Source organism: Terrapene carolina, unplaced genomic scaffold (assembly GCF_002925995.2).
Source record: "Terrapene carolina triunguis isolate 2854851 unplaced genomic scaffold, T_m_triunguis-2.0 Scaffold93, whole genome shotgun sequence".
NCBI classification, from domain to species: Eukaryota; Metazoa; Chordata; order Testudines; family Emydidae; genus Terrapene; species Terrapene triunguis.
In genome coordinates, this window is record NW_020664444.1 from 8820571 (window position 1) to 8846653 (window position 26083).

The 26083-nt window shown below is 50.4% G+C and overlaps 1 protein-coding gene across 1 annotated transcript in view; it reads right to left on the reverse strand.

The window, feature by feature from the left end:
* Window positions 1-9973: 9973 nt before the first annotated feature.
* Window positions 9974-26083, reverse strand: part of FSCN1 (fascin actin-bundling protein 1) — a 26547-nt gene continuing 10437 nt past the window's right edge. The window contains exons 2-5 of the mRNA XM_024205290.3: window positions 16817-16973; window positions 14847-14968; window positions 14309-14476; window positions 9974-12849 (exon numbers count right to left, since the gene is read on the reverse strand). Coding sequence (XP_024061058.1) covers window positions 12647-12849; window positions 14309-14476; window positions 14847-14968; window positions 16817-16973 — 650 coding nt within the window. The 3' untranslated portion in view covers window positions 9974-12646. The remainder of the gene's footprint in view (window positions 12850-14308; window positions 14477-14846; window positions 14969-16816; window positions 16974-26083) is intronic.

Here is a 26083-nt window from a genome sequence, read left to right on the forward strand (position 1 = left end):
GGTGCGGGTCAGGGGGGTGAGAGCCCAGGGCTGGGGAGGCAGGGGGGTGCAGGTCAGGGGGTGAGAGCCCAGGGCTGGGGAGGCAGAGGGGGGCAGGTGGTGGGGGAGAGCCCAGGGCTGGGGCGGCAGGGGGGTGCGGCGAGGAGCCCAGGGCTGGGACAGGGGGCAGCCAAAATTTTTTTTGCTTGGGGCAGCAAAAAACCTAGAGCCGGCCCTGACCCCTGGCTTCTCATCCCAGTCCCATTCTCCACTCCGCAGGCTCTTCACCCCTGTCCTAGTCTCCCCGACTCACAGTCTATCCCCCTTCTCCCCCAGTCCCACCCCTTCTGCCCCAACTTCTTGTCTCCAGTCTCCTTACCCAGCCCACCAGAGTCTCCCCTCAGCTCCTTGTCCAATCTCCGCCTCCATCTCCCAGTCCTCGCCTCCCTGCCCAGCCCATGACTCAGTCTCCTTGCCCCAATTTACCCTTCCTCTGCACCCATCTGGCTTTTTTCCTTTCCACACTTGAATTAAATGGCTTCCTCTGCACTGCCCCGGGGGCCAGCCGGGCTCGTTGAGAGCACAGGAGAGAGAGGCTTTCAGCTCTCAAGTCCAGTGTCTGGCCCCACCCCAGCGTGGAGCAGTCATTCCTTCTGAGCCCCTGTAGCATTGGGCTGGAGCAGACTTGGTGGCTCTGTGGGGACAGTGCATGTGCAGTCCATGAGTATTAGGAGCTGTGACAAGGGAGCGTGCTCAGTGAGGATGGAATAATTATAGACTTTGGCTATGAACCTTTAGCAGACCTCTACCCAGCATCAGCAAACCAATTTTTCAAAGACTTGTAACTCGTCCAAATCCAGGTGGATTTTCCCAAAAGGTCCATTCCTGCCCCAAAGGCTATTGTATTTTTCCCTCGCCTTGTTCTCAGAAACAGCTACATCGTTTTGGCTGAAAGTTTCAAATAAATAAATAAATAAATAAATAAAATCAGCCTGAGGCAGACATGCCGCATGGGAAATTTCAGCCTGAACAGTTCAACGTTGGCAAAGTTACAAGCAACAGCAAAGAAGGTCTGATAAGAAGAAGGGTTGTGCTACCAGCCCCACCTAGAACTCAGTAAATTCTCGCTTACCTATTGAAGCATCTCCTCTATGAATGGTGCTGGCAATAATGCAGCCGGGCTCTTCGGTGCTTCTCGAATACCAGTCACTGTAGTAGTTAAGTGCATACTCAAGGGTCCCTATTACATGAAAGACACAATCACGGCATTGGCGCTCTCTGGGATTGTGCTTCAAGAGTGAGGCCTGATTGTTTTCAGAGGTGCTGAGCAATTGCAACTCCTGGCGTTAGTTGGGGTTGTGGGCACCTGGTGGTGCTGAGAATCAATCCCATGAAGCAAACATTGAGACTCTGGCACAAAGCCACCTGAAACACTAGTTGAGTCAGTGGCATAAGTCAGCCCCATCAGAAGTAGAAGAGAGGTGTATTGTAGCCGCTTTATAGTGCTGGAGAGCAGAATTCCAGTTGTGGGTTTGTACAGCACCTTGCACATCGGGGCTCTGAGCTGTCAGGTTTTCCAGGAACTGCTGTAATACCAGTGATAGTGAGGGGATTGTTCAGATAGTATGACAACCCCACACGACTCTTTGGAAGGGCAGGTAGACTGTATTTGCGATTTTCACATGTGGAAGAGCAGTGGCTGCTTTAGCTAAGGCCTGAGGTGCCTCAGCAGAACTGAGTGGGGACCCAGGTCTGGAAGGGAAGGAGATGCTTCACAGAGCTGCCGAGGAAGCTTGTCTGGCTTTAGCACAGAGGGAGCAATCGTACTGCTTACCCATGAGACTCGGGGGTGGAGGGGTGGCTAATGAAAGATTGCAGCAGATGCACACGGTAGGGAAGCTGACCTTCAGGGAACGCGGCCTCGCAAGACACAACAACAGAGCCTGCCTCTTTTCAAAACGGCTGAGCAAACGCCTCAGAAAACACCATCAGGCCTTGGCTCCCAAGCTCAGAGAAAAGCCTACCCTAGTTGAAAGGGAATCTGCGGTGTGAACCACGCCTGCCCCTTCAACCGCTCCCCTTGGGGCAAGGGAGCATGGCCAGGAGCGGGATGAGGCCTCCTGCAGGAGCCTTACACGTGGGCCAGTTGCTGCTTTTACTCTAGGGTGCGCTGTGACATGCAGCCCTAGTGCTAGTGATCCTAATGCACCAGGGAGCACCAGAGACCCCAGAGCTGGAGAGCGCAAGGGAGTTCTGGCATTGGTATATGTCCGTAGGGACCTCCCTGCCTGCTAGCTCCTCTCTGTAACTTTGTGTGTTTAGCAGCAGGGAGCAGGAGCTGGGATTTTCCAAGATCATATGTGGCACAAACGCAGCCCCCTCCTTTCACTCTGCAATCTGCTCCTCACACCACCTTCCTTACCGGCTGCCCCTTCTTGCTGGTTTAATTACACCAGGGAGAATTAGGGGTCAAGTGAAAGCAGCTGGGCTGGGACGCAAAGCCCTGAGAAATCTGATGCTTCAGCTAATTACTATTTAAAGCAATTATTTACTACAAAAAAAAAAGTCTTTCTGGTCCAAGGTTGCCTCCAAGGGCTGCTTCTCTGGGCCCCTGAGTGTGCAAAGTACAATAGCTGCCCCAAACAAGGCCTTCAGTTTCTGATCAGTGCAGTTCTGCTGCTGCTGCTTTGCTAGAATCGTCTCAGCACTGACGGCGCAGCAGGTGTCAAAGCTTCCCACCTTCTTTCCCTTCTAGTAGCAGCTCCTGGGTGTAAGGAGCAACCACTTAATAGTTACATCTAATGCAGTAGTGCCTCTGGGCCCCACAGAACAGGGCCCCATTGTGTCAGGTGCTGTACGAACATTAAGAGACAACCCCTGCCTAGGGAGTGTACAATCTAAATAGATGCTATGGTGATAGGCGCTGAGAGAAGGCAGAGGTCGTTTGCTGCTGCAGCCCATGCTGGATTCCTCCCCAGTGTCACCAAGACTCTGAACTGCAGGGCACGGAGTGGCACATCCCCGCATGGGGGCGGGGCCGGCCCAGCCTCCCTGCCCTGCAGGCCTGGGGCTGCCAGCCTGTAGCTCTGGATCCCTCCCTCCAGGGAGCAGAGAAAGGCCCATGGCCAGGAACCTACAGGGGATTTCAGCTGGGGAGGGCCAAGGTGGGAGGAAGCTGGGCTGACACATTGTTTCCAGGGAAGGGGGGGGGAGTGTGAGACCTGAGTGGCTGACCTGGGCTCCTGGGCTCCCCTCTGGTGAAAATGGTACAATTCCCTCACCTGAAAGCTCTTGCCTGGCTCCTGTCCCAGGTGCCTTCCTGCGGGGGGAGCAAGGAAGCCTAGAGCTGCAGCAGGCATGGGGTGTGCCTAGGCCCCAGGAGGACAGCGTGGGGCAGCAGCAAGGTAGGGAGGGGCCAGCCAGCAGTCATTGGGGTAGTGGCGGGCAGGTGCTTTAACTGTGAGCTTCATTGAGTGTGAATGTGGGGGGATGTGTATTACTTGAATTGCTCCCCCGCCCTATTATGTGACACCTGGGTGTTGTTACATGTGGTGCCGTAATTGATTGTAATGGTGTCAAACCTGTTTCTAGGGCCATTTTCTCACCCAAGGAAACAGACAGCAGTTTTGCAACATGTAATGGGTTAATGCGGGGAGGGGAGCTGTTATTTTGATGGCACAGTGTTCCAGCTTGGCAGGTGTGGAGGCCGAGAGGTGAGATCAGGCCACGGGCAGTTGCCAGCCAACCAGCTGTGGTAGCCCGAGAGCCCTGGGCGTGGCAGGGATGGTGATCTCTCCTGTCTTTGTGGCATGGAGCTTCTCCTTGTCCAAGGAAGTTAAGCCCGCCTGGCTTTGTGGTTGTGTCATACCTGTACTCTAGTTAACGCTGCCTCTTACTTTGCATTGAGCGCAACTATTGGCCAGTAAGCCCCTGCTGAAGTGAAAGGTGTCTGGGGGACCTGGTGGTTTAAGGGACTGGGATCTAGAGATGGAGCTTTGCACCTCAGAGTCACTGAACGTGACCTACCCCACAATGAGCGTTGCCCATTATGGCTCCTTCGTGGCCTCAGCCAAGTTCCCGGTAGGCATCACATGTGTATTGTGTTTGCGCCCTTGCAACAGAGAGGCCAACTGTGAAATGGGCCATTGACAACGAGCTCATGCCCTGCTCTGGTCCCTCCAGGTTAGAGTGGAGGTTGTTGGTAGGACAGCTTGGGGGAGCTTAATGGAGCCGCTGATGGAAAAATCAAGCCTGCAAGGCATCAGGGCTGCAGCTCCAGCACTAAATTCATCTTAAGGTGTTTTCAAAACCAGAGCCGAGGGAGTGGTACCAGCCAGAGTAAAAGTGCTCCATGAGCAGCTGGAGCAAGGTGGGCAAACCTCACAGCCCCTGAAGGTGCAGTGGGATGAACTCTAGAATGTTTTCAGGGCATTTGTCTGGTCCATCCACTCCTAAACCCTCTTCCATCCTTCTCCCTTCCTCAGTGCCTGCCCTTTTCCTTCACACGAGGGTCAGTTTTCTGGCTGCCTGCACCTACTGATTCTGTACTTTTTCTTCCCTTGCCCTCTTCCCTGAGACTCTGCTGCTCCAGAGATGCCCTGCCATGTGCTGAAACCTTACAACATATATTTGGGGTCCTGGGTGGCCTGGTGGCTAGGCTGCTGGCCTGGGACTCAGGAGACCTTGGTCCTGTTCCTGGCTTTGCTTCTCGTCTGCTGTGCTAGCCAGTCACTTCCCCCCTGCGTGTCTCAGGTAATACTTCCCTCCTTTGGACGGCACTTTGAGCCAGATGAGTGAAATGTGCGATGTCAGATCTAGGTGTTATTACTATCTCGGTTCCTCCAGGGCTTGCTCAGAATGGGGGCAGAGCAGGGTTCATGGACAGCAGCTGAGCCGTGTTGATTGATTAACTGAACAGCTCCAAGCTTTCTTTATAAAGGTGGGGCTGCTTCCAAGCCTGGGGCTGAGATTTGGGACTGTCCTTATGGTGCCTAAATCAGGTCCCTGGGCAAACTGGTACTGGTGCCTCGACCCAGCTGTTCCTCTCAGCACAAACACAGCAAATGGAAGGAGGAGAGGGCAAGAGAGAGGAGGAGGAAACTCTGTGCTCTTCGGGCGTGGCTTGGCTTCCTGGCCAGGGAAGCCAGGTCTGTCTAGCGATCTAGCTGAGCCCGTGCTGCTGGAATTGTGTTTTATTAAAGACGATGTGGCAAAGCAAGAGGCCAGGAAGGAAACGGCCCAATGAAATGGAGTGTGCATGTCAGCCTGCTGGAACCCTATTCTCTGAGCTGCTCAAGTGCTGGCAGGGGGAGGCGTGGGAGGAGGGCCTCTTCCCGAAGGGGTGGGAGCTATTCATGGCCAGGGAGCATTCAGAAACCCTCCCAAGCGCCCTGAGGGGCAGCATCAAAGAGTCGGGTGACCCCGGGGAGGCCAGGCGAAGCCCCATTTGCTGTTCAGGGCAGGGCAGCGAGGTCAGTGCCCCGTCTCCATTCACCCCCGAGTTCAGCTGGGCTGCTCTCAGAAAAAGACAGATGACCCTGGTGCGGGGGAGAGCGACTGAAGAGTGCAGCAGGGTCATCTCCAGGGGAAATTTGGGTGATGCTAGGGCTAATGCTGCATCTTTTGGCTTAGCCCAAGGAGGGCTTGCTTAGATTGAGTCCAGCATTTAATGCAACATTTCCTAAACTGGGGGGGGGGGAATGAGGTGGGGAGATCATTAAAAGGTATGGGGGGGTCAAGCTATCAGGGAGGGGAGAGGAGGCAGGTGCCAGAGGTGCTATTTAAGTAGGGCAAGGGTGGCAGAGAGGCTGTTCATGGTCCTGTCCCAGGGTGGGGAGGCAGGGAGCAGAGGCGCACAGAGCCGGCTGGGGAGAGGTTGGCCCCTGATGCTGGCAGTAGAATCCAAGGGCTGGCAGTGCTGAAATGAGCCCCCCAGCCCGTCCGGGAGCTGTTGCGCAGGGGTAGGGTGTGGGGAGAAGGACCCGGTGCTGCTACAGAGGCAGGGCTGCCCTGTCCGTGTGCGTGGTAACTCCCTCCCAGGTATGCTGGGGAGCAGGGCTGGATGTGGGACAGAGGGTGAGGGGCAACAGGTCTGACAAATCTACTACCCCCACCTCCACAGCACTAGCAGAGTTGGCACCCTGGGAGGGTCTTGTTAACAGAGGTAATGCTTCAGTTTTGTAATGACGATGTCCTGTGCTGGAACCCACGTTTGGTTGGTTCCTTTCACTACTTTCTGTAAGTGGGGGAAGCTGTGGGGTTTTGACATTAAAAATCACTGAAAATATTTTGTTTAAAGCAGGTGATGGGGGAGGGGCAATATTTGCAGAGAGGTTTATTTAGTGTCCCCTAAAATAGTTTGGGAGCTGAACTGCGTTAGGGAGCACTAATGCAGTCATGCTGTGTGACATTTCACTGGCTTCTACTCTAGAAGACTCTTGATTCTCTTAATACTTTGCACTACTCTAGCGTGTGTCATCTAGCCTCTGTGGGCTTATCAGCCCTGCTTTACAGATGGGGAAATGGAGGCACTGAAAACTCTGTGGTGGAGCCAGGAGCAGAGCTGTGCCAATAACTGATTGTTTGCTTACGGGCCAGACTGAAAAAAAAATTAATTGTTTTGGATCAACACCAACTGCAATTTTTTTCAAATTTTCTGGCAAAAAGTTCAAGGCAAACAAAACCTTTTGAGTCAAATTTAGTTCAAAGTTTGTGTTTAAAAAAAAATGGAATGAAATTTGAAACTGAAGTTTCTTCAAACTGAAATATTTTGAAAAGGTTGAAAAGACATTTTGATTTTTTTTCTTTCAGTATTTTGTTGTTTTGGTTGATATGAATTTGCATTTTTTCAGTGGAAAAAAAGTTAACTGAAAAATTTCACCCAGCTCTTCCCAGGAGTACTCATGTCATGTCCCCCTCACCCACTGATGCACTTTTAAAATATATATATAATTGGGCTTAGCTGATCTCGTAGTGTCCCATCCCATTCTGTCACAGACGTGCTGAGGTTTCCTAGTCTCTTTGTAACAGAAGAACAGCCTTTGATCTGCTGCACAGCAAGGGGTCAGCACAGGGACCCTACTGACCTTCCTCAAAGGAAAACTAGCTGCCTGCTTCTCCACATCCCCCATCCCCACACACTGGGAGGGCTACACTCATCACCATAGAGACTGAAGGAATCTGCCACAGGAGATGCAACTGTCCAAGTTTGGCCTCAGTGGAAGGCTGCACTGTTAACTGCTGGCTAATGGCTGTGAGTGGGACATGCTCAACCCCAGGCCTGTGAAAGATGCTGCCTGAGTGGAGGCTGCAGTGGCCAAGCTGTTCCGCTTTCCCTTTGCATGCTGCATGACCTGCTGCAGGGCTGGAGCGAGCCCTCCTCTTTCTGCCTGGCCTCATATGCTCCCCTGGTGCTACCCCCCTTACCTTTGAGAGCCCTCAGCCTTAGGCCTCTGTTTCCATGGCAGCAGGACCTGCTGTGTAGAGCAGCTGGGATCAGCTCTTTGCATCCTCCTTATGGCTGAGGGACTCTTTTTCTGCCCATATCACTGAGCCAAGGAGCAGCCCTTCCTGTCTCCCCAGCTGAGGCATTTAAGCTGAGAAACTATCCAACCAGTTCACACGTGCTCATTCCCACTCGGTGTTTATCCCACGCCCCTCTGTGCGGAGTCCTCTTGTTCCCAGGTGCATGGGGAGGGGGAAAACTGCTTCAGGGGTACCTCAGGGGGAGAACATGAGTTTCAGGTCCTGATTCCCCGCTGTTACTATTGGCAGGTGCCTATACCTACCTGCTGGCACTGCTGTCTCAGGATTTTCTCTGCAATGTCAGACCCAAGCAGCAGAACACAGGTGTTCCCTAGTGTTGCTTTAAAAAGCTATTTCCAAACCCTTTAACTGTCAGCCACGCTGAGTCTGCCTCTCCTGACAGGCTGCTGTGTCTGCCCGGGGAGCTGTGCACCAGTATGCTCCCACTGGCCTCCTGGAGCTTATCGCTGAAGCTCGAAGGAACAGGGAAATACCTGGCTGAGCACAGCCTCACCCCTCTCCCTCGTCCCTGGGTGGGGTCTCTGGGACTGGACCAGGATCCTTTTTTGCTGAACTCTCCCCTGAGCAGGGCCAGCTTGGTGGCTACTGCCCTGCATGGGGCAGCCCAGGCATGACTGACTGACAGCTTCTGGCAGGAGCCAGTCACTCGAGTAAGGTTACTGCTGCTTAGGCCAAACCCAAGTCTCTGCTGTAAGTGGCCTGTATCTTAGTGGCAGGAGGAGTGAGAGGAAGACTCAAAGGCTGCAGATTGGTGGGGGGAGATGAAGGGGTGAGTACGTACACAGGTTAAAAAGCCATTGGAGTTGAGGCTTTTCCCCTGAGGGCTGTGAGTGCTGACAAAGGACTAATAGCACCAGGCACACAAGTGAGGTGCTGTGCCACAGCATGGGGGTACTCACTCCAGTCCTGCCTAAGTTATCTGGCTCTGTGATCTAACCAGGCATGGGCAGGCCAGGAAGGGGTTTTGAACTCAGGCCCTCATTTGAATGGAGCTTTGCAGAGGTGAACAGCACCTGCTCTAACCAGGGATTAGGCCATCCAGGCTGCCAGCAGACAGGATACTGCAGGCTTAGAGCATGGAATGAAACCCCACCCCTGTTTCACTCTTCCCTGACACCTGCTCTTACTGTAGTCTTGGTTCTTCACGTGACCTGGTGTCAAAGAAAAGCAGCCGGGTCCCCAGCTTAAGGGGGAACCAGTGCACTGTCAAAGGAGTCCCATGAACAGCTGTGAACTTTGCAATAGTGGGTAGAGATGGGCCTCGGGTATGAAAGCTTCCCCCAATACCAGTTGTTAAGGCCTTGCCAAGGAAGCTCTTTACTTTGAGATGACCTGCTCCCTTCTCTCCCCTGCAAAGGGAGATCAGGGCTTGAATGGAGTAGAGCTGAATCAAGCCTCTCCACCCTCAAGAGCCATAAACCTTTAACAGGAGCATTCTGTCCCCTGCTCCCAGCTGGGAAAAGCTGGGTGTGCGCTCACCTCCTTAGCAGACAGTGCCTCATGAGCAGATAACTCATTCATAACTGCAGGGCCAGGAGCTCACTGGACAGGAGCCAAGTTTCAGAAGCTTCCTTTAATCCCCTTTGCAGAGCTGCCAGAACCAGCAATTCACATGGGGTGAGGATGTGTTTCTTCATTATGGATGGATGCTGGCCTCCAGCTAGTGATGTTAGCACATCTCTCTCCCCCCATTAGGCATTAAGGGCAGGGAGCATAGCTGCAGGGATGGGAGGCACCACCTGTCCATGCTGGGTAGAATGGTGGCCTTCCTGATGCTTATGTGTGGCTGAGTTGACACTACTCCCCTTTCTAAGCTTTGCCCTATGTTTGACTGGACAGGATGCAGCTTGTCTAGTGTCAAGAGTAGGAGGCGTATTTCCCTTCAGGTGACACAGTGCCCTTCCTACTCCTCTCCAGCCTCTAATCTGCTTGCACAGGGAGTAGGACTAAACCAAGGCTATATTTCCCCCTCCTCCCCCTGTATTAGCTTAACAGTGCTTGAAAGTAACTTCTGGACTCCCAAATCCAAAAGTTGAGGGTCTCAAGAAGGCTGGACAAAGCACAAGGATACAGTGGGGTCTAGTCTAGGCAGCTACTGGGATAACACACAAGTAAAATCTAGCTCTGAGTCTTTCTGGGCTTGAAGGTCCTTCATATCCAAGAGTGGGTCTGAGCAGGTCTCACTTCTGTTCAGCTTTAGAAGACCTGGTAGTTAAGTTTTAGTAAGTTCTGCTATAGATTTTCACCCTCACCCTCCAGCAGCACATGGGATGTGTTGACTAGCCTGTACCACCACAACCAAGTTCCCTGAATCCTGCTTTTTCTTTGTGCCAACCTCTCCCTCTGCCCAAATAGTGGCTACTCCAGCTACCAGAGCCCAGCCCAACAGCATGTTGCAGAGAAACTACCATAGAATTGCAGGTACATGAACGAACCACACACCAGTTTCCTCATTTCCAAATGCAGGTTTTTATTGGTCTTTCTCCACTTGAAGCTATTTAAGTTATACAAATGGCACTTACAAAAAAAATAAAAAAAACAAACCCAAAACGGTTAACAAAATTTCAGAGTGAGATGTTTTCAAAGCCACGACACCCGATAAAGGAGACTGAAAAATTCTTGACCTATTGTCACATGGAAGAAGCCAGAGCAGGAGTTACATGGTTCAAACGGCAGCTAGGAGTGGGAAGAAGAGGGCCACAGTGGATGCGAAAGCCAGCAAGCAATATGTGCCAAGTCACAGGATTGTTCAGGATTTCAGCAGGCCACTTGTTTCTTTAGAGGCATCTGTGTCCCTAGAGTGGATTGTGGTTTAAACACTTACAAGACTGACATTAGATGATCACCCCTGAATTTGAAAGAAGGTAGATGAACCCAGAGGTAGAGGCTTGACATCACAATAGGAGCAGAGAGGATGATAGGGAGCCCATTTCATCCCCACTCAGATTAGGGGTGCCAGTTGCTCTCTGAATAGAGAGTTTAGCACCAAGCTCCTATGGGAAGAACCCATATAATGGCAACATGGCTTTAAGGCTTATGAACCCCTCCCCCTACCTTGCCTCTGGCCAACGGTAGCAGCCATTTGTTTTGGCACAGATGTGAAGCCACAAGCACCATGCATGGTTTATAAACTTAGCAAGGCATGGAGATGTGGACTGACCCATGGGAGCCAGCCACTGGAACGCAACCTATGGCTGTGATGCAGCACCTTATATCTGGAATACATCCACCTGTCTGTTCCCCCACCCCCAAAATCATTACAGGCTCAAACTGGGACATCGGGTTGACCAAGTACAAAAAGACAGGCTATTTGGGTGGTCACAGGGTGTAGAACTCCACCCTTGGGAAGGCCTCAAAGGGCAAAGTGCCTACTGATACCCTGAAGAGGGTTAGCATCACCTATTACAAATGCACACATTGTTATAATTCTAATGCAGACAACAGCTGATAATAGTGCTATGGAGAGCATATATAAATAGACATTAAAATACTGTTTTGGTCCTTTCTGCTTCCAGTAACGTTGCTAAGTTTTCATGCCATCAATGCAGAGTTGGCACTTGGGTCAGAGACACTGACTAGTCATCCTTGCCCCACTGGGGTGGGGGAGAGGAGATAGCTTTATCAGACCTATACATGAGAAGTGGTCATTTTACACTTTGCCACCACACCGTTCTGTGGTGAGGATTAAGATTCCAGTAGGGTAGGAGATAAGAACTGAACAAATATCACTGTGCAAAAGTTGCTAATAAGTTTTCCATTCTAAACTGAGATCTGCTATTTTTGCTTCCAGCCACTGTCCAGGGAATGAGAAATGTCAGCCTGTTTACAATGCTCCTCTCCACCCAACGCTCCTGTAGCCCATTAGACTTGGTTGCTGGGTAAAAAACCCACTGAGATCAGCAGCTGGTGGGGCACAGTCCCGCTGTGTGCCAGGCTCACTCAACTCCTCCTGAAGACAATGGGAGAGGAGGGGGCTCAGAGCCCTTGTAAGACCCAACCCTTGCTAACCAATAGGCAGGTATGCCCACCCTGTTCAAATTCCACTACCCCTTTTAAACAGCCACTGGGAAATCCAATTCTCAGCCTGGCTAGCAGGGAGAAGTTTTTTGGAGGGGAAGTCTTCCTCAGTTGTACACAGAGAGGCGAGCCAGAGGGTTGCTACTAATCTTGCTCAATGTGTCCACCCACAGCATCCGTTGATATCAATTCAAAAAAGCCTGTCCCCTTCCAAAAGCCTAGGGTTAGCACTAAGGCAGCTTCATTAGCCTCTCAGCTGCTTGTCTCAGTGAGATGTGCTAGAACCTGCTTGAGACAGGCTCCAAGATGCTCCTTTGACACTTAGCACACATGGGGCACAAGGAGACTCCCATTGATGGAGCTGGGAGTCTGAAGCCTTCTAGACTGATTGGCCTTAGGAGAGTTTCTAGGTGAACCCCCTGCATGTCTTTCCAGTTCTGTTTTGCTGGCTGAAACCAGCCCCTTGATGGGCTGGGTATGATATGCTAGAACACCTCTTCTGCCCCCACTCAGGACAGAAGGTATTTATCCATCATAAGCCAAGTGGGGAGAAAAGGAGAAAGTTTCTTCCCAATGCTGGGAACTATGGAGAGCACATTTAATCAGACAGGGATTTAACATAACCCATCTCACCTCCCTTGGTCTGAGCAAATACCAGGAGTGTGGGATGCTGGCACTCAAGATTCTCCAGCTTTGTTCAAGCTAGCCCTTGCTTGACAGCAGCACAGGCATTAGCAGTGGAGACTGAGATACGGTGCCAGCACTCCAATATGGCACAAGAGAGCAGAGGTGATCTTATTCCCTTTAGTTTTAGAGGAAGAGAGGACAAAGGTGATGCTCAGAGCCAGGGTGGAGGATGGCAACTACAATTTCCAAGCCCAACACAAACCCAACGAAAGACACCACTAGCTCTATAGACAGGTTGCATTTTCCCTAGGTCATTATCCAGTTTTAAGAGATAAGGAAGACCAACCTCCAACAAATTGCATTGGCTTCTATGGCAGGAGGGAGCAGCAAGCCAGTCTGAAAATCCTTTTACAGAGAAAGAGAAACCAAACAAAAAAAACAAAAACAAAAAATTGGCAAGAAGGGAGCTAAAGTGCATTTAATATTCCCAGAGGGTGGAGGGGTCGATTGCATCGGTGGAAGCCTTGAGGACACCAGCATGGTCACCCTTCAGGTATTTGCCGTTGGTTTTGATAGCCACTTTGTTATAGTCGCAGAACTCGAAGAAGAAGTCCACCGGCGTATTGCTGCTGCTGGTGACCGAGGACTCACTTCCCACCATCCAGTATTTCCCAGTGGAATCTGCAGACGGGGAGTGGAGAAGGGGAGAAAAAAAAAAAGTGTCCTGAATGAAGGATATTTGGAATAGATGCCAGAGGCTAGAAAACACTGGCAGCCCCCCAGACTTGTTGGCCATAGTGCAGAGCCCATGATGCAAGTTTCCCCTTACTACCAGCTAAGCTGAACTGAAGAAGGCAAAAAGAAGTGTTGTGAAATCCCAGATAGGAGAGGTGGTGCCATTACAATCCCATTGTGATCCCGGAGTGTTAGAGAGCGATCAGCTCAATATCCAAAGACCTTTAGGACATTTGAAAGGAGAGCCAGTTTTGCAGCCTGAGCTGTTCAGTTTGCCAAGGGGAAGACTGGAGAGGGCCACTCAAGGCCAGCCTGCTTGTTTCAAAGTTTCCTGTGCTTCCTAAATGAACTTGGGTTCTGACAGCTTAGGGGAGCCAGGAGTCCCCACGGGTCACTGCAATCACAGGGGGAAGGAGCAGCACTTAGGCAACCCAACACTCAGTCTCTAGCCCAAGTTCAATGGCAGTGACAGGCTCACCCCCATCCAGTGACAAATGCTAACTTATTATGGTCCAAGATGTCTGGTTGTTGGCATCCTAGAGGCTGCCAAGGGTTGAAGAGGTGCAGAGAGTTGTCCCTCTGCAACAGGGCTGAGGATTCACAGTACAATAGCAAGGAGGTTTAGGTTTCATTGATATGCCAGCATCGCCTCGGATTGGGTTTGTTAGGCACAGCGGCTTAACAAGGGAAACCTGAACGAGGCAGAGAGCAGAAAGGAGTCCCCTAGACTGAGGCCACTCCAGCCAAGTGGTAAGCCAATGGTCACTCTCTAGAAGGGCTGAGAGCCACTGCTCTAGACTACTGTACCCCTTTCAGGAACCTGATTTGTCTTGCGTACCCCCCAAGTTACACTTCAAAAAACTACTTGCTTACAAGACAAAAATATAAAAAAGTGTCACAGCTGAAAAGTTACTGTCATTTTTAACCATACAATTATAAAATTGAGTGAGATGGATATTGTACTTACATTTCAGTGTATATATAGCAATATAAACAAGTCATTGCCTCTGAAATTTTAGTCTGTATTGATTTTGCTAGTGCTTTTTATGTAGCCTGTTGTAAAACTAGGCAAATATTTAGATGAGTTGATATACCCCCTGGAAGACCTCTGTATCCCCAGGGGAACGTGTACCCTGGTTGACAACCACGGCTCTAGAAGGCAGCCCAGATCAGACAGAGCCTCCTGGTCATTCCACTCTATGGAAGGGCGCCATACAGCCTTGGTCTGTGGTGTAGAAGATTAAAGTCATGTAGCCCTTAGGGGAGTATCACTGCTAATGATGCAGAAAGGAGATCATTTGGTCATGTGTTACTGCATGAACAGCTGGGCTATTCATACAAATGCAGCCACAGGGGAAGATGTGGGTAGGTGGAACCCCCAAGGCAGCATACCAGCAGGACTTACCTTTGATATTGTATGCACCATCATTGAACTCCAGTTGAAAGACATCGTAAGAGGAACGATTGCAGTCCAGGGTCCCCGTCACCTTGCGGCAGCCGATGAAGCCGTGTTCCCCACGAAGGACAATGATTGGCCTGTTAATCAGCTTCATCACAAAGTGTTCTGTCTCACCTACCCAGCCGATAGGGCGGGAGACAGGATGGAGGAGAGAAGGGAGGTTAGGTACCCAGCTTGTTAGAACAGATCCAGATTCCCTGGGGAAGAGTACAAGAGATGTGCCATGGAGATCCCCCAAGGTGTCCCAAGTTATCTTCTCAGGGGGATTCAAGTCAAACCCATTGACCACCTCCAGTCTGGTCCATCAGAGCCTGGGAGAGGAGACTGTTCCCTTGCTCTTTGCCACCTTCACTCTGACACAGGCCAGGGGGTGGCAGAGCCATAGCCCAATCAGTGAGGTCAGAGGTTTATAGCTTTCCCAAGCCTTCCCCACCCTTACTTTCCCAGACATCACTGGGCTACACAGGCCAAGACATCCCCTCACCTGCTGCCTCAACAGTGGCTGCGAGCTGTCCGTTCTTCTTCGCCGTGACATACTTGCCATTTGCAGCCTTCAGGGTGATGCGCTTGTCGCACCATTCGATGTCGAAGTAGCAGCTGGCGTTCCTGCCACAGCAAAGACAAACAGCAGACCAGCCATTGGGAAGGGAAGAGCTGTACTGGGGACCATTCTCCTCCAACAGAGGGGCAGTGCTGCAGCTTGGGGCCCATGGAGAAGAGCTCATTCTGCAAAGGCTTATGCAGCCAGCCGGGCCAGCTAATGTTTGAGATCCTGCAGAGGGTTCGGTGGATTTATCCCAGCATCTCTTTTCTAAGGAGTTTTAGTGTTTAAAAAAAAAAAAAAAAATTTGCTGTCTACTGGGTAATTTTAGGCTACAATTTAGGTCTGAACTGCCAGCAGTTAGTGGAGCAGATTATATTCTTGGCAATAAAGTTCCCCTTAGTTGTGCCTGCCGTCCAAGGCTATCAGCTGAACAAAGTTCAGCCCTAGGAGTTTGCTTCCATGGTCTCCTTTGTGACATGTCAAGGCTTTTGCCCTGTGTAAAAGAGATGTGATACAGGTTTTACCTGAGCTGGGCCCAAGGAAGACATTCTGGGGTGGTGGAGGGGGAGGTCAGGCACCTTCTGAGATCTACTTTAGGACTCCAGTCTAGATTTGAGAATCTGGAGTCTTGTTTCTCCATCAGGCCTGACTTGGGGTATCCATTCATTGCGAGTTCCAGGACGACTATCCTCGGATGCAGTTAGAGATTATGAGATCCAAGGGGATTCTTTTGAGGCAGTGCCTAAGGACAAACTGGAAGTGGCAAACTCAGGCCTAGGCTAGTTTATCTCCTTGCTAGGAGGGGTTTGGAGAGTGCTCAGTTACAGAAGATCAGGCTCACTTGCACAGAGGTTTTGGGCAGAGGGACCGAAGAGTCACTTGGAGTCAAACTGACCCTCTTGCTAGGCTTTGCTTTGGGGGTGACAAGTTTCACAGCTCATCAGTGGAGCCGCATCCATCTGGTACTGGGTACACATGGCCAGGAGGCTCTTAGGTATGAATTCTATTGAGGGGCAGGGACTCTCGACTGTATGCTTTCAGGGCAGCTGCTGCAATTCAAGTGATCAGAGTCCCCCCCAGCTTTGTGCAGGGTTTTAGCCAGTCTGGTTTGACCGGATAAAATAGTGAGGAGTCTCACTTGGTGCAACACCACTCAGTGTAGGCGAGGGAGGATCATAAATAAATAGTGTCTCATTTTGCCTTGCCAGGCCTGCTGTCCCAAGGACACCAAGACAGACAGCAGAAAGCACAAGATTCTGCTGCACCTTCAGATACGGATGATATTGGACCCATTTCTGGCACACAGCCTAATTTACATCCCAAGGATTCAGATAGGAACAGCAAAGGATTCTTTATTCCTACTGAAGGGAATTATTACAGCCTTCTGTGAAGCTTGGCAAGTTGACTGCTCCAGATAGCCAGTGGTCCCGAGTGATGAACTGTTACACTGCCTAACAGCTATTGTTTGCCCCTCCCCTTGAAGAGACCATTTAGCCCAAGTTATTTTAAAGGGGATGAATGCTTGCAGAGGGTTGGGGCCTTATTATCAGGCATGGCATCACTACCCTACTAGGGCCATGTGTAGGAATGCTGCACACCTTCACTGAGCAGCGGATCTTGCCTGTGTATCCACTGAGTGCATTTGTAGTTGGAAGTGAAGACATCAGCGTTTCAGCCTCCTGCAGGAAGGGACAACCTTGGTGATGGACCAGTTGCTTTCAGTTGGACCCTGGACTCAGGCATCGATACTCCAGTACTGGGGTATCAGAGCCACCTTAGAACAGCGGGCCTTCAGAGGGTAGAACAATTCAGTTCTACATGCAAACAAGACCCCTGGCTCCAAAGACAACCACCAAGCAGAATGCCCTGCCCACGACAAGCACTGGACAGGAGACAGTCTAGAGACTTACTTTGTCGAGGCAGTGGACTGTATCCCACCGTTGGAGGTGAGGGTCCAGTATTTCCCAGTATAGGTCCTGAAGGCACACTTCTTGGTGTCCTTGTTAATCTCCAGTTGAAAGGTTTCTTGGTCACTCTCCTCATCCTGATTGGCTGAAAGGTCCATCCCTATAGGAGAAAGTCAGGAAACTCATCTGGTGGCAAGAAGCCCCCTCCCCATGAGACTGACATCCAAACCAACCTAGTCCAGCTCAGACTGGACAGAGGAGCAGGGAGTATTAGAGAACAGCCCCTAATGCAGCCAATTTAACATGTTTGTTAGGGACCCCATGAGTTAACTGAATCAGCAGCACAAGAATAGCAACAGCGAGGTAGAAAGTGGGGCAAGTTTTGCAGAAAAATTCTGTGACCGTTTGCCTACTTAGTGAATCCCCCTTAGCTGCACTAGTACCCCGTGCATAGGCTTTCTGCAAAAAAGCCTGTGCAAGCATCCACGGAACAGCTTCCCTGACATTTAAGATTTTAATCCGGATGCTCAAGCAGTTGGAACAGAACATTTCAGCTAAGTCTGCAATAATCACCACAAACAGCTGAGAGCGCTACTCAGCCCTATTCCTGATCAGCCCATCAAATGAAAACGAGAGGAAGTTACAATTGGCTACTAGAGGTTTTCATGTGTCAGAGATGCTAAACTATTCAATCTACACTAGTAAAACTTCTCTCTCAGCTATGTGACTTTCCACCACATCTGTAGACTTTATGGCATGCTTAAAACCAGGGCATGGGCTTGCATGTGTTAATGGTCAAAGCACTTTCATGTTTCCTAGTCATGCTGCAGCACTGGGAATCAGAGGCTGCAATATGGCTGAAACAATTTGGACCTCATCAGCTGTACAAAGGAGGACAGAATTCAGGGTATGCCATATTGTGGTCAGGTCCCTCCACCCCAGAACACTACAGAAGTTAGTTTAGATGGGATACAAGAGATGCCTCTCTCTCCTCTTCCATGTCAGCTGGAAGAGATCAACAAGGATGTCAACTGGCCTAGACTAGACTAGCATCCTGCATAGATCAAAGGCACTCTGTATTAAAACTGGAATCCTAGCACCTTAAAGACTTCCCCCCTGTCTGCACTGGGCCACTTTCACCCTAGATCCAACTCTCCAGCCTGCTTCTCTCCCTCCCATCCCAACACATTGCCCCCGCTCTGCCTGGCTTGCGCACACCTGCAGCTCCTTGTAGTTCTAACTGTCCTGTTGCTCCTGTACACTGCTACCCAAACACAGCTGCCATGGCCCCTAAGCCAGTCTGGCCCTGAGAGATACGGAGAGGCCACACTTGCATCTGACCACAGGCATTTATCCTCAAGAAAATATGCTTAGTCAATACATACTTGGGCCAAGTATCCCTGCACGGAAAGGGAAACTCACCAAGCTTGGCAGCTTTTTTCTAAAAATACTTCTGGGATGTGAGTCACAAGCAGCACTTTGGAGCCAAGGAAGGCCCAGAGTAAGATTCCAATGTCAGACTTCAAGAGATCTTAGCAACCTACTACTTTCGCTTCTATTCCTGGAGCCTGCCCTTCTCCATTGGGCTTTGGAATCAGAACTGTGGGGGTAACTCTGCTGAAGTGAATGCTAGCAATTGAGGGAACAATCAGGCTGCCCCAGATGGGCAGGGTTTTTCCAGGAAGAATATGGAAATGGCTGGTTATTGAGAACAAGTTACTTGCCCATTAGCAAGAATGAAGCGCTGAACTTGACAGATTCTGGAGCGGAATTAAAGTGGGAGCATTCAACATAGTTTCTCTGTGGCATGTGTTTTAAAGGGCCATTGTCTACCAAAATGACATTGCCATTACATTCTCTTCACAGCATCCTTCAGTGGGATAAAGTAGAATATTTTGTGAAGTGCTTTTTCTACTCTTGATGTTTGAGGGTCCTCCCCCAGTATAAAACCTGCCTGTCACCTCTTCACTATTAACAGTGGTAGCAAAGCTGAAACTGAAGACTTGCAGAGCTGGAAGGGAGAGACAGCAAAACTACCTAGACCAAGTGCCTTCAAATGCGCAGGCCAACTACTAGTTTTCCTCTAATCTTTCATCTCTTACAATCTTGAGGGTTATGCCTAGTAGTTGGCACAGAATTTTCAGATAGTCATTCAGATTGCTAATTAAAGGGATGTGGTGGCCAAATTAAACTGCAAAAAAAAACAAAAACAAACAAACAAAACCACTAGATTAGATAGGCCCAAAGCTACACTCCCATGAAGGGAACAGGCCTAGACAGAGGCAGGCTAGTTAGACAACTGTTATCTAGTCAGACATCAAGGTGAAGTGTGTCCCTTTGTGAGAAGTTGATAGGGGCAACGTTAGAGATAGCTGGGGGTGGGGCGGGGCAGGGGAGGCCTGGCTTCAAAGGGTTAGAGATCCATCTCTAAACCTTCACATGCATTTAATAGCCAATACTGAGGCCAGCTAGGTCTGGTCTATACTTGATTAACTGGAAGGATAGGCAAAAGCACTAGCACTTTGCTTTCAGCTTTTTGTTTACCTAGCTTGGTTATCCATAATCGTATCTACCATGTCTAAACTGGCTTCTTGTCAGTACCACCAATACTGCTCTTTTCATCTCTCAGCTGAACTAGCTCCGCTTCCCTCAGTGCAAAATACTGCTGGGGCCCCATCTTCATGGATACCAAGAGTTTTGGGGCAGTTTGAGCCTGCCTTCTTCCCCGAGGAGAGATTCTACTTACCTCCCATCCTCTGGCCCTGCTTCTAAGCTCAGTTCTACACAGCTCAACAGGTTGTGGGTCTCAGTGCACCTTTGCAGTTCCCTGGGTTCTGGAGCCAACTGAGAACCAGTCCAGTCCCTAGCTTAAGCTAAACAGCCTTGTGAGGCAGTTTTTGCAGCTCAGAATAGCCAGAGCACAGCAGTACTCCAGCCATGCCTCCTCTGCTAGGGCTTAGAGGGGTTTCAGCAGCAGTGCACTGCCTGAGAAGCCTCTAATGCAGGGGAAATCCTAGGAGGTTAGATCCAGCTGGTTTAGAATGCCTTTAACCTGGCTAAACTGAGGTAAAGGGGCCAGAATCAGGGCCTTCACTCTGCTCAAGTCAGCCCTGTTGGTGAACCTGTTATCAGAACCAGTTCTTTCCCCTCCCCCACCCCACCTCCGCCCCGCAAGAATTTTTACTGTTGTGCCTCTCCTCCAACATGGCCTTAACTGAACCATTTGCTCATTCACCATGATTTTTGGCATAGCCACGTCCAGTCCTGTATGCAACTCAATGCAAGACAAGCAGACGGCATGCCAGGCATTCAGCATTGGCGGGTAGGAACGCAACGGTTCCAAAAGGAAGCTGTGTGGCACGTTCGGGACTAATGCACGTTCGTTATTTATGGTGCTGGCTGCAGTGACCCATGTTGTGTCACCTGATTAGCGGAGACAGGTTTGAAAGCCAGATGGGAACATCTCAGGTGTGTCAGCTAGAGAGAACGAAGAGCTCTACCAGGTTATGGGAGCTCTTCTGCTAGAGCCACCAAAGGCCCTGTCTACAAGGATGGTTTTAGGGAAGTGTCTGATCTGCAGCTCAATAGGCTGATTTGTGTGGAGGGAAGGGTGGGTGGGGGAAAATATATTTCCCACAAGTTCTCTGTGCAGACACAGCCAGGAAGTCTCAGTCCAGCCCACTCTATCAGATAGCTTATGGGAGGAGAGGGGCAGGGTCCTGGCAGGATAAGAGTTTTGGGTAAGGACCCTCAATCCCCAGCTGTAGGCCTAACTTTGGAAGGGGCATAGATCTTGCTACCCCCCCCACCATGCTGCTACCCCCTTTGCCTGCAATTTTCCATGCCTGCCGTGGGGTTTGCTCCTCTGCTCAGCAACAGAAGCAGCAGCTGGGGCTCAGACTCCCAGATGTGAGTTATTTGAATAAGCCTTTAAACAATGGCGATACACTGAGGAACGCAATGAGTCAGAGGCTGGCTCTGGCTGGTCTCCCTCTTGTAGGGAAGGAGGGGCAGAAAATAAGGCCTCACAGAACTAATGAATGAATGTGACTGCACAAGTTCTGAGTAACAGGAAGAGCTTGGCCCAAGCCAAGTCCTTTAAGACAATTATCCTTTAGTTCTGACAGATTGCAGTTTGGGGGTGTGGTGGGGGGGTGCTGCCCTCACCCTGAAATCTCTCCCCTCCCCAAGCAAAGTGTGATGGAAGCACAGAATGTTTCTTGGGTAAACAGGCAGAGGTGAAGGACATTAAGGTGGCAGCTGGCAGGGAAAGTCACAGAAAAGGAAGGCGTTTTGTTTTCCTGCTAAGTTCCACAGAATGTCACCCCTGCTCTCCCCACTAGAAGGGGACGTTTCCTCTCCCAAATCCAGGGTTCAGTTATGAATAGAATTGTTTGGAATTTAAATTGTTTACAGGGAAGACTGTGAATACAACTACTGGGGAATTTCTCATTCAAAGATGTTTTGACCAAAACCCTTTGGTTTGGCTCTGCTGGCCTGGATGATCCTATTCCAGCAAGGATTTCCGGCCCCTGCTTCTGTTTGACAAGTACTATCAGGCCAGCCATAGGGCAGCAGTGAGCAACCTTCCCACAGGTGGAGTAGTCCGAGGAAACTGCATAGAGAAGCCCGATCTCTCACTAGGTCTAGCCCTATGTTCTAGCACTCCGAATTTGACCAGTTCTTCCTAGTCTAACCAGATTCAAGACTAGTAGAACCACATGCTTCCAAACAAGGTGTCAATCAAGCTCAATTGGGGGAAGGGGAGGAGGTTGGGTATATATAGTACTCCCCAGACTCCTCATGGAACGTGGGGGTTGGGAGGAAAGCCAGCAGGAATTGCTCTCCCCTATTTTTTTCCTTATGGACACACAAAGTAGAATGCTGTGGACCAGGGGCTCTCAGCCTTTCCTTTGAGGCCGCTCCACCCATGTGGGCCACAACTGGTTTTCTGCATACAAAAGCCAGGACTGGCATTAGGGGGTAGCAAGCAGGGCTATTACTTGGTGCCCCATGCAACAGGAGGCCCCAGAAGCTACACTGCTCAAGCTTCAGCTCAAGGTGCTGGGGCTCAAAGCCCCAGGCTTCAGCCCCATGCAGTGGGGCTTTGACTTTCTGCCCTGGGCCCCAGCAAGTCTAATACCCCTTGAAACCTGTTCACACCCTCCATGAGGCCCCAAAACCCTGGTTGAGGAAGCCCTGCTGTAGACTATTTACAGTTGGGAATGATAAACAGGAAACAAGTCTGTTGATATCTGCAGGTTTTTCAGCTTCTAGAAAACTCACTGTCTGAACTGCCAACAGAAAAACCCACTTGACTATTGACAAAGGTGATTTAGAAATTCCTCGTAATCGGTTTTCTGGACCAGAACTATAAAATACTGTAGTGTTTTATGCAACTGCACTGTAGGTTAATTGCAATTTTTATAAAACCCCAAAATTGGATTAAGTGCCACCTGCAGCACCTTGTATTCCAGCTTGGGACTTGGCTACATTTTGCAGAGCCCACAGTGGTTTTAGGCCTCTCAGACCTGCTGAATCAATGTTATACATGTCCCCACTAACTGTGGATTTCACCTATACGTTGTATCACCCCAGAACCAGCGCTGAGGTCCTTTTAAGAGGAAGCTTTCCATGGTGAAAGCTGAGCACTCCAAATTTGCTCAGATTGAAGTTTGGCAAGTTAGTCAGAAGGGTCAGAGTCATTCACCCAATAATGTAAAAAGTAGAAGTGTTTTATGACAGTCATTCAGCAGTGCAAGACCAGGAGTGCACGTGGACATGTTTGTCTAGCTATCTGTAGAGTCTTATGGATACACAATCCAATGCATATGCTAAATTCAGGGCTCCAAGGACTAAGCACCAGAGTTTAGGGGTTAATGGGCCAGCATATCCCAATTCCCAGTCACTCACTTGCTCCATGACCTTTGCCATCTTTTGCCCCTCTAGAAGTAGGCAGCGTACTTCACCAGGGGTTTTGTGGGAGCATGGAGTAATCCTACACTGAGAGCAAAGGTCATTAAAATACATGAGCAATGGCTTCACCATCCCAGTAGTAGCTCAGAAAACCCCAACAAGCCGAGCTTGTTCAGTGCAGCTGGGTTAGTCCCAGTCACACCCATTTGCCAGTTGATCGATGGTGCTCTGTAAACGTTAAGGGGGCCATAAATAGGATGGTCACTGATGTCTCCTGAAGGTGGTTAGAAACTATATTGATCTAGATAATCAAAAGTGTTAGGAGAGTGCCATGGCTCAATGCTTTGAGCCTCTAACCCATTTCTCTCCCTGCTCCAACCTGGCAGGGCTAGTCTGTGGCTTCCATCATGTAAGCTAGTTTCCCCACCTAGACAGCGGGGCACCCGTCCATTTCCAAACGGACATTGAGTACAAGTGCCAGGCTCCTCTCACATGCAGAATTCAGCTTGACTGAATAGTGAGCTGTAGGAACAAGGAGGGCCACAGGAAGTAGTGTCCCAACTCCTGAAACTAGATATGGCAATGCAATCCAAGCCCCACTTCTCACACCTGCAGCAAGGTCAGCATCAGCAGGCAACTACAAGACATCTCGCATTTGAAAGGCTAGAGAAGGGCACCTTCTTTCCACCATCCTCCCATCTGGAATTTAGAGAGCACCCACAATGACCATTTACAGCTGCTAAACAGGCACAAGCGTGCCTCTGAGCACGTGGAGCAGAGTACCCTGGGACCGTGCACGGTGGTGGGGTCAGCAGAGCCCCTCAGTGCTAGGTACCTTTACACTGCAGCTGGAGGGGTCATTCCCAGCTCAGGCAGACACTCCACTAGCTTCGATCCAGCTAGCCTGCCGAGGATAGCACTGGTGCCCACAAGCAGCACCGGCAGTAACTCGGACTACCTGAGCAAGTACAATCCCATCTGAGATCTAGGCGAGTCAGGCAGCTTTTAAAAGCGCATTAGCTCCGAGCGACCATAGGGATATCTGCACCAGTTGGAAGTTACACCTCCAGTAGGGAATGTACCCTTGGCGTCACTCTGCACGCTCCTACCTTGCTGCTGGGGTTCTAGGCTTTGAAGGGGGCTATTGCCAGCAGGGGCAGAGAAGGAAGGGGAGCTGGTAAGAGCTGCCACTGCAGAACAGACCGAATATGGCTGCCCACAATCCTCTCACACATTTATTTTAGCAAGAAGCTGAAGGGGACAGCGTTCTGTGCACCGCATCTCTAGGTGCAGATACATCCCCTTGAACTGCCACTATAGCCTTGGTTTCTGATCTGAAACGTTAGGATACATCACTGTGCTTCCAGGGAGATCTGTTCTTGGCTTCCCTTAATCTGAAATAAGTCATCTGGAGGGATGCTTTGCTCTGTATGGGGAAAGACAGTGCTGGGTTGCGGAGGGCAAAAAGCAAGACATGCCAGGAGCTAGATTCTACCTTCCCGAGGTGCCTCCTTCTCCTTCCCACTGCTGCCCCCAAAAGTGCTGAGACTTAATACTCTGTTCCCTCAGGTCTGGAGGGCGGTTCCAGGTGCCACTTATTTAGATCTCTTCTCCGGCCCTGGTCAGAGAAATAGGCCATGCCCGTCCTGCTCCAGCTGTGCTACACCCATTGACTGGGAACATGGTCTCCATGCGATGGTTGAACCTCAAGTCACCTAGCCCTCCACATCAGGGTTTTAATTTGAAATTATGAGCCACCATTCCCCCTATCCCTGCCTCCTAAGCGGAGACTGCATCTGCACAGAGAACTGGAATGTAGGGGACAGAGCCAACTGGTGCCATTTTCAGAGCCAATGGCTAGATAGCAGCCATGAAATTGTACTGAATAGAGACCAGCTTCCCAGACGCTATGGCTCAGCAGGAACCACCTGCTGGGGTACTTGGGATGTATCAAGAGTTAGCCAAGAAACAATTAGTAGCAGCAGAGGTCTAGTCTCCCACCTGGGGGCATGAGATGAAGTGGGAGTGATAAAGCAAATCTAGATAGACAATGGTGCAGTTTATCGTTTTTTCATTTGCAGACCCCTAAAAAATTTCAAATGGAGGTATAGACCCCATTGGAAATCTTAGTCTGCAGATCACAGGGAGCTGTGTTTCCCAAACTTGGGACGCCGCTTGTGTAGGGAAAGCCCCTGGTGGGCCGGGCCGGTTTGTTTACCTGCCCCATCCGCAGGTCCAGCCGATCGCGGCTCCCACTGGCCGCGGTTCGCTGCTCCAGGCCAATGGGAGCTGCTGGAAGGGGCGGACAGTATGTCCCTCAGCCCACGCCGCTTCCAGCAGCTCCCATTGGCCGGCTGGACCTGCGGATGGGGCAGGTAAACAAACCGGCCCAGCCCGCCAGGGGCTTTCCCTACACAGGCTTTCCCTACACAAGCGGCGTCCCAAGTTTGGGAAACACTGATCTAGACAAAGCACTGGCTGACAAGAACCCACCCTCTTCCCCACTACCGTTCAAGTGTCAGCTGTGCACTCTCGATAGTCCATTGAGACTATCCAAGAGGTACAGCAGGCACAAGTACCAGATGTGGCACACTGGATCGTAAGCCATAGGTGGTCTTACTCACAGGGAATAGATCAGGCCGTGGGAGAGGAGAGAAGGTTCCCTGAAGCCCCCCCTCCCCAAATGCCAGGCTGGAGTTGGGTTACACAGACTCAGCAGAAAGGAATGCAATTACACTCCAGCATAACAATGCTTCAAAGGACTGTAACTGAGACAGAACAGGAGGTCTGGAGGGTCACAGCCATGCAAAATTAGGGAAATGTTGCATGGTAAAATATCCTCAGTGACCAAACAGGCTATTGTACCCACAGCTTAGCAGCTGGCTGAGGGGAAGAAAAAAAAATTCAACAAAAAAAGCCTGCATCAAGGATTGGCTAATTCTAGGGATAAGGTCATCCACTTTGGCCATCTGGACCTTCTCTACTGATCAAGACTAGATATGCTTCAGATCCTCTGGAAGGTGGGGATGTGAACCTAAGGAGAAGCTAAGAGTTCTCACCCACAGCCGCTTCTCCCCCACACTGAGTGATTTCAGGGACATATGGCTGAGTCAGCCATTACTAGTCAGAGGATTTTACTGTCAGAGGCTGTGCTACAGGCAATTATAGTAACATTAGAAGCCTTAGGGCTCATTTTCTAGTAATTCCCATATCCCTGTCCATTGCTCTGGATAATGTATGCAGACAGCTTATAAATACCCCAGCCCTCCTGCATCACACACCACTTTGTGTCTAGCCTGTTGCTTTCCACTTTTCACACCAATCAGCACGTTCTATGTTGCTATGGTTGCTTTC